We start from the raw sequence: 8,734 nt of genomic DNA on the forward strand, positions 1-8,734 counted from the left end.
TGCAAAAAAAAAAAGTATATACATTTAAGTATTTAACAACTTTCTTCTTACCGTAAAAATAATTCTTCATGGCCCTATAATTAAATTAAAATCAGTACACATTAAATATAATTATCAAAAACAACATATATTCCAAATTTTGATAAATAATTATTAAACAGAAAGTAAAATTATATTGGAAATGTATCTTTGGATTCATGTATTTATCGTACTTGTTGCTAGAATGAGACAGGATTTGGCATCAATTTTATTCTTTTTTTCTCATTAAAAAGCACATAAGTGTCCAAAACCATTGTTCATACAACTAAGTGGATGAGGATGGAAGACATTTTATTTTAACAATGTCCTCCAATTGCTTGAATATCTTTTGCGTTAGAAGCCAAGTCACGTAGTGATCCATCATCAAAAATTATTGTATTAAACTCTCAGCTGACAACTCAGTTTTGCCTTCTATCAGTTTTACTGAAAACAAAAAACTAGAATTGATAGAGTAGGAAAGGGATTTGTTACTCAGTGATGAGGATCATTTCCTCAATACCATCACCAATAGCTAGACTGACCTATTTGTTTGGAGCCCCAAAGGTTTTTCTACCTCAGGGCAATGCACCTTGGGAAGATTAAGCAAGAGTAAAAAGGTCTTCCTTCTGCAGAGTACAAGAATGGTAACTGTGAAGAAGAGATGTAGGAAAAAGAATCTGCTTCAGAGGCATTGTTCTCAGGCGTATGGATCTTGGAAGAGATTTTATCCATGTACCCACATGTGGCTTGTAAAGTCTTTGTGTATCCTGAGGGGTACGTGCATCTTAATTCTAAAGTCACTATTAATACTCCTATTTATTCTAATAGTGTCTAGGATTAATCATTATGCATATCTTTTCCTGAACGAGGCAGGAATCTTAGCACACTTTATTTCCCTTCTTTCTCTATCTTTACCTGTGCCATCTCCCACATCGAAACTATCTAGTCTACGGCCATGCCACCCTGAACACGCCTGATCTCGTCTGATCTTGGAAGCTAAGCAGGGTCAGGTCTGGTTGTACTTGGATGGGAAACCACCTAGGAATACAAGGTGCCGTAGGCTTTAAAAAAAAGAAAGAAAGAAAGAAATCATCTAGACCAGGACTATCCAATAGAAATATAATGCAAGCCACTTGTGCAATTTAAAATTTTCTGGTAGCCAATTTAAAAAAACAGGTAAAATTAATTTGAAAAAACAGCTTAACTCAAAATATCAAACCTATTATCATTTCAAATATAATCTGTATAAAAAATGATCAATAAGATACTTTATTTTTTTTTTCACACTAAGTCTTCAAATCCAGTGTGTATTTCATGCTTGCAGTACATTTTAATTCAGATTAGCCACATTTCAAGTGCTCAAAGCCACACATGGTTAGTGGCTACCATATTAGACAGAGCAGTTCTTGAATTTTAGTTTCAGATTGTTACTTGGTTTTGTTTTATATTTTTATATTAACTTTTTTTAAACTTAGTGATCTACTTGTTTCTTATCACTTTCTTGCATTTCACAAAGACTAAGAACTTTGTGTTTTATATATTTTATAGCTCTTATCACAAGTGCCTAGTAAATGTTTTAAAATAGTAATAACATCTGATGCAAGAATTATCAGATTAATCTTACAGAGAGGATATGAAACTTCAAAAGTTTGGACTTGAGTGTTCGAGACTTCACGGATAGCAATCTGTAATAGGTCAAATTACTGTTTCAGCATGATTTTAAATTTATCAAAAAGGTAAAGGTCTTGAAAACAAAACTAGGAGAGTCTATTTCAACATTTCAATTCTACCCCATTAACCAAGACCAAAATGCAATTTACCCACTTTTTCTCTGTTTCAGCATCTTGTGCCTTTTTCACATGGTTATTCATTGACACCTTAATAGGGGCCTCATGTCTTTTGTGTGCCTAAATGATTTAAATTTCTATTAGTTTCACTAGGATTTTTTCACAGTGCCAGACATTCTCTTGGTGTTTACAAATGTTAACTTAATAAATAAAAGGTTGCATGAAAGTTACACAACTTTTCTCAGAACCTCTTACAACTTTCCAAGGTTCTTTAACATTAAGATGTGGTTCTTAACCAGAAGTTACTCCAAAAACTTCTCCCGAAAGGTCTCAGAGCCCGGGAATGAATCTCCCATTCCTAGAGGTACTATTGGACCCGGATAGCCAAAACTGATTGAGTTGAAAAGGAGGCAGGCTTCTTTGTCCTGCAGGGTCTCTGATCACCCACACTTCTTTTCCAATCCACAGAAGCAGCGTGTGCTCAGGGTGCCCTGAGTTAGGCCAGTTCACTTTAAATAAATTGTCACTGGTTTACTTAGCTAATTTAGAGGAAGAAAATACACGTTAGGAGACTCATGGCATAGCCCTAGGAATAACAGAAGCCGTGCCCCATTTAAAAGGCCTGTATATCGCCTTCCTTTTTCTGCCATCTTGGAGCCTGTGGAGGCTAGCTGAGAACAAGACTTCTAAAACAACAAATATGTCTGGAAGGCTATGGTCCAAGGCCATTTTTGCTGGCTATAAGCGGGGTCTCGGAAACCAGAGGGAACACACTGCTCTTCTTAAAATTGAAGGTGTTTATGTTTGAGATGAGACTGAGTTTTATCTAGGCAAGAGATGTGCTTATGTGCACAAGGCAAACAACAACACGGTGACTCATGGTGGCAAACTGAACAAAACCAGGGTAATCTGGGGAAAGGTAACTCACTCATGCTCATGGAAACAGTGGCATGGTTTGTGCCAAATTCTAAAGCAACCGTCCTGCTCAGGCCATTGGACACAGAATCCATGTAATGCTGTACCCCTCACGGATTTAAAATTAGTAAATAAAGTGGATTTGTTCTCTTGAAAAATATAAATAAAAAATAAATAAAAATAAAAATAAAAGGCCTGTATATCCAGAGACTGAATTGCTTTAGTTTCTTCTTCCCATCCTGTTTCCTCCCCACCAAAATACAGTTGAAGAGCTAATCTGACTTATTAACACAGAAGAATTAGCTAGAACCATTCTATCTTTTCACATTTTGTGTATCTTCCGAACACCAGCACTGAGTTTTACTAATCTTTGTAACCCTAGAACCTAAAAGAGTGCTGAGGACAGAGGAGGCAGTAACTACTTATTAAAGAAAATATTGCTTTGTGATTCTAGGGAACTTAACATTTTGTAATTTGCTTTAAAAAAGTGAATATACATGTGTGGGGTGTTTTCTCCGTTTTACTATTCGTATGTCTACATTGCTCCCTAGCTGCTGTCCAGGGAGTCAGTGGCCCTCTGTCAAAAGGAGCCCTCCAGTGGCTCCAACCGCAGGGCCTGGCTGTTTGAGCAGCCTTGAACCTCCCCTCGTTTTTACACGTGTAATATTTTTCTCTTCGTTAAAAATCATAATGTACGCTCATAGTAAAAAATTTGGAAATGCAAAGAAAAATTAAATTACCATGTATTCCTACACCTATAGTTTTATTAAGCCCTCACCATAAGCTAAACCTAGTTTTAAAATGTGCGATCTCATTTTCTAAAAACTTATTCGCGGAATTTCTTTGCAGGATTTTTTTCTAACCCAAGGCCCGATTGGGCTCTCACGACTTTCGCTCCATTCAGGGCCCGAAGTGGCGCACGACATAAAATCTGTCGGGTAGAGGTAAAAATCTATTATTCTCGGTAAAGAACTACCAGTCTGGATATTTTTCGGTTTGGAATTAAACGGTCATTCCGGGTGAAAATGCGTCAGCCTAGGGGAGAGAAATACGTTTGTTGAGGAAACTCCGCCTGGCTCTGGACCCTTCCACACGAGCCTCGGGCTCCCCCAGCCCTCCGGGAACGGGGGAACCGCTCAGGGACCAACAGCTCGGGTCGCTCCCAGGAAATGCCCCAGCACACTCTACCGGGAACAGCGGCCGCCACGCCGGACGCCCTGGCCCCGCCCCCAGCAGGGCCCGTCTAACCAATGGGCGCCGAGATCGGCTGCGAGTCACGCGACACTGGCCAATCACGAGAGGCCACGACCGTAGAAAGGCTGGGCGCGGCGGGGCTAGGCCGCTCGGCGGCGGCGGTGCGCACTCGCGTAGAGACTCTGAAGCCATGGTGGTGGTGGCACCCGCGCAGAGCCCGGCCGCCGGGGCCCCCAAAGTACTGCTTCTGTCCGGCAAGCCTGCCGCCGCCGCCGCTGCCGTCGGAGCCCCGGCCGGCCGGGCTCTGCCACTCATGTTGCCGGGCCAGCAAGGGGCCAGCCCGGAGGCAGAGAGCGGGGAGCCACCCCAGGCGCGCAAGCGACAGCGCCTCACACACCTGAGTCCCGAGGAGAAGGCGCTGCGGAGGTGGGCGAGGGGCCGGGGTCTGGAACCGGATCTGAAACCCAGACCGGGTGCTGGGTCTGGATCGGGCAGCGCTCAGGCGTCCTTGGCCTGGAGGGTCCGGTGCCAGCGTGGCGCGGAGCGGGGCGGGGCAGGAAGTCTTTACTGACCAGATCCACCACGTTGGGTTGAGTCCAGGGCTTCTTGGGTGGTTTTTTCTTTCTCTTCTATCTCATTAGAGATGTCTAGAATTAGCTATGTGAGCACCTGGGTCCCATGCCCTTTTGCTGTGTGACCACAGATCGGTCGTTCAGCTTTTCTGAACTTGGAATCGATTAGCTGCTTCTTGGTTTAACTACTTTTTTGGAGGGGCAACTGAAATGACAGCTGTTGAAAGAACGGACTGTGAGCCTTGTAAAGCTCACTAGTCTAACTGCGTCTTTAAAATGGTATTTACTTCATACGGTAGTTGAAGAGATTGAGAAAGGCCTAGTACTTAGTCTTCTGTAATATTACTTCTTTTGTGATCAGTATGACTTTTGAACTCATTTAAGTGCCTTTTCTAACAGACACGGCCCTCGCCATCAGGGGACTGCCCAAGATCTCAGCACTAGGGCCGAAGGCATCAACCTCTCCCTTGTTTGAGTTCGGTTTGGAGAGGGAGGGTTTATGACAGCACGATTACAGCCTTCACTAGATTTAATCAGACCAAGTTGGATTCTGTTTGAGGGAAATGGAGGCAGGAAGCAACGGGGGAGTAGAAAGGGGAGGAGGAAATTTCTTATGATGCAAGATGAATAATGTTTGTGTCCAGCCCCTGTGCCGTGGCTGGAATGAGATTGAGGTGGATGACGCAATTTCGGAGAGAATAAAACAACATGGGAGAGAGTAAAACCGGGCTTCAAGCTAGATTGAAAGAAGGCTGTATTTTTTGTTTTGTTTTATTGAGGGGAAGAGCTTGAAGTGTATTTTACCATTACTCTACTTATATCGTAAATTTATATGACAGCACCAGCTGGCCAAGTTTCCAAATATATAATTAATAAGGTTTGAGATGACTCTGTGGTATGTCCCTTCTGTTCTCAGGAAACTGAAAAACAGAGTAGCAGCTCAGACTGCCAGAGACCGAAAGAAAGCTCGAATGAGTGAGCTGGAACAACAAGTAGTAGATCTGGAAGAAGAGGTAAAATACTTAAGGCCAAACTCTTTTCTTTTATCCATTGTATATCCATCCTTCCTTGGTGAATGTTCCAGTATTTGCTGCTCATCCCACGTTGTTTCAGCCCCTTTAGAATGAAGTTGAACGTGTAATTAAAAGGTTAAGTTAGGGTAGATAGGTAGTTGATTAAATGGTGAAGCTTGAAGAGAGAAGTGATTGACTCTCTGGCCTGTGGTGCTAGATCTGTTTCAGAGTAGGTAAATTACATTACAACAATGTTTATCAAGTTAGTACTAAGAAATTAGTAAGAGCAGATAGGAAATCATTGCTTAAACTTGAGCCCCTTCCTGGCTTGGCCAAAAGTCCATTAACTGTCCCTTTTCTCTTCCAGGGTCCACCTAATCTTAAATTTTTGCCAGTTACACATTTTGAGTACATAAGGATTATTTATGTTGGGTTTCTTTTTTGTTTTTGGTGTTTTTTTTTTACATATTTTGATTTTATGGTCCATTTTTATTACGTGCCAGTTCAAGATAGGATTTAACATCTTATCTAAATTAAAGCCTCAAGTCACCCTTTGCTGAGGTCTATATTAGTTGGAGGCATTGTGTTATTCGTGACTCCACGAAATGGCACTCCTTAAATAGCTTATTTTTAGTAATTATGACCTTGCCTTCTAATATTGCTGTGAACAACTGGATAACCATAGTTTTCTCAAAGATCAAGGAGCAGCAAAGGAAATCAATTGTAGTGACATTTCATCAGGTGTATTAAATGAAAGAATCAGATGTTTTACTAGCCTCTTACGAACTTTCTTCTAGAACCAAAAACTTTTGCTAGAAAATCAGCTTTTACGAGAGAAGACTCATGGCCTTGTAGTTGAGAACCAGGAATTAAGACAGCGCTTGGGGATGGATGCCCTGGTTACTGAAGAGGAGACAGAGACCAAGGTAAGTAGCCTTTATTTGGTGCCATATGTGAGAACTGGTTCTAAGTGACGTGACATGACCTCTTTAATGACACTTAATTCAAGTGTGTGGTGGATAGTACCAAATCCTATAATTAAAATGTTACATGACTCTCTAAGAGCAAGTACTAACAAATGCTGATATAGCCAACAAGATGTGCCGTCATCAAGAAGAACAAGAATAAGAGAGCCAGTCAAATCTGACTTTAAATGCTACTGAAATTATAGTTCTTTGATTTATGGATTATAGCAAGTTCAATGACAATGTTTAAGTGGTCTAAGATTGACACTGGGGCAGTTCTGCTCTGTGAAGGTAGTGTTTAGGACAGACTTTAATTATCCAAAAAGATTCTCGGCCTAAATTCACTATAGAGTTTTATTACTTAGGAACATTATTATGGAGAATATTGAGATATTATTTTAAGAATATCAGTCCTACTTGAATCTTTAGGGAATAAAAATATTTCATTGCATAGAAAATCAATGGAAATTTAGTCTTACCTCTCTTTTCTTCTTCTTGAGGGGGACTCAAAAAAATGTAAACAACAAAGGTAAGGGGAAAATTTCAGCTCTGAAGATTACTTTTCTAACTTTCTTGAAAGTTGAGAATCACAGCTGCCTGGCGATCATTTCCTTGAGGATTCTCAGCTGTTTTAGCCCTTTATTCACTTTGGTCTTTCCTCTCAGGAGAATGGAGCGAGGCCGGTGGCCGGGTCTGCTGAGTCCGCAGCACTCAGACTACGTGCACCTCTGCAGCAGGTGCAGGCCCAGTTGTCACCCCTCCAGAACATCTCCCCATGGATTCTGACGGTGTTGACTCTTCAGACTCTGAGGTAGGGGTTATTTGAATTTACTGAAGAGCTGCATAACTAGTTAATTCCATATGTTTGATGCCCAACATCCCTAACCAGACAGATGAGGGCAGAAGTTAGTTTGGGTTGGGTTAGAGGTGAACATTGACTACCTTCCTGTTTCCAGGTGATTTAGGAGATGGAATGAAGTGTAGATAAATGGGTCTGGTAGGGCCCAGAAGTTATCCTATAGCATAATGATTAATTTACATTAGGGAACCTAGTACTAGATGTTCTAGGTAGATTCTCAGATGCATGCTAATAGTTGGACTCCATTTTTTTTGTCTCTTGCAGTCTGATATCCTGTTGGGCATTCTGTTCAACTTGGATCCAGTCATGTTCCTCAAATGTCCTTCCCCAGAGTCTACCAGTCTGGAGCAGCTCCCGGAGGTCTACCCAGAAGGACCCAGTTCCTTACCAGCCTCCCCTTCTCCATCATTGGGGACGTCATCAGCCAAGCTGGAAGCCATTAATGAACTGATTCGTTTTGACCATGTATATACCAAACCTCTAGTCTTAGAGATACCCTCTGAGACAGAGAGCCAAGCTAATGTGGTAGTGAAAATTGAGGAAGCACCTTTCAGCCCCTCAGAGAAAGATCACCCTGAATTCACTGTCTCAGTGAAGGAAGAACTTGTGGAAGATGACTTCATTCCAGAGCTGGGTATCCCAGATCTACTTTCATCCAGCCACTGCCTGAAGCCATCTTCTTGCCTACTGGATGCTTATAGTGACTGTAGATATGAGGGATCCCCTTCCCCTTTCAGCGACATGTCCTCTTTGCTTGGTGTAGACCATTCTTGGGAGGACACTTTTGCCAATGAACTCTTTCCCCAGCTGATTAGTGTTTAAGGAATGATCCAATACTGTCCTTCTCCTTGACTTTTACACTGCCTGGAAGATAGCAAAGAAGCCTGTCTGTGCTTCATTCAAAAAGCCAAAGTGGAGGGTGTATAGTCCTAGAGGATTCCTCTAAAGTATTTGTTCAAACCTCACAGGTCACCTCAAGTATTGTCTTTTGACATTCAGCAGTCGAAGGTACTCATATATTACTATAATCCAGAATTCCAGCTTTTGAGGTACCTTTATCTTAAGGGCAGTAATTTGCCCTAATACTTATATAAGGGACATTGGACAAGGGTCTTAGACGTGGAATTTATGAATGGCCCTTTATCATTTCTCTTCCTCAGCATCCCAGGCTTGCCTCCAATTTTAGGTCTTTAGGTCCTTCAGTTTATTTCTGCAAGCAGAGAGAATACCTACCTGAGGGGGTCTTTTTCCCTCATGTACAGTCAATTAAAGATCACGAATCTTTTGTATAATTATAGAAATTTACTATGTAAATGCTTGATGGAATCTTTCCTTGCTAGTCAAACTCTTGGAAGGTGCTTTCTCCATTTATTTAAAACTACCGTGCAATTAAAAAGTGCAATGCAATTTC

General features: G+C 41.5%; 1 protein-coding gene and 2 pseudogenes across 1 annotated transcript; all 3 read left to right on the top strand.

The window, feature by feature from the left end:
- The first annotated feature begins 963 nt into the window (after nt 1–963).
- Nucleotides 964–1,081, top strand: LOC111747466 (annotated as a pseudogene).
- Nucleotides 1,082–2,417: 1,336 nt separating this feature from the next.
- LOC105300937 lies at nt 2,418–2,873 on the top strand (annotated as a pseudogene).
- Nucleotides 2,874–4,060: 1,187 nt separating this feature from the next.
- On the top strand, nt 4,061–8,734 carry XBP1 (X-box binding protein 1). The gene is given in 6 exon segments (XM_011373376.2): nt 4,061–4,340; nt 5,403–5,499; nt 6,297–6,425; nt 7,130–7,165; nt 7,168–7,275; nt 7,588–8,734. Coding segments are annotated over 6 exon segments (1,164 nt in total). The 5' UTR covers nt 4,061–4,104; the 3' UTR covers nt 8,146–8,734.

The sequence above is a fragment of the Pteropus vampyrus genome, unplaced genomic scaffold (genome assembly GCF_000151845.1).
Source record: "Pteropus vampyrus isolate Shadow unplaced genomic scaffold, Pvam_2.0 Scaffold223, whole genome shotgun sequence".
In the NCBI taxonomy this organism is placed as follows: domain Eukaryota; kingdom Metazoa; phylum Chordata; class Mammalia; order Chiroptera; family Pteropodidae; genus Pteropus; species Pteropus vampyrus.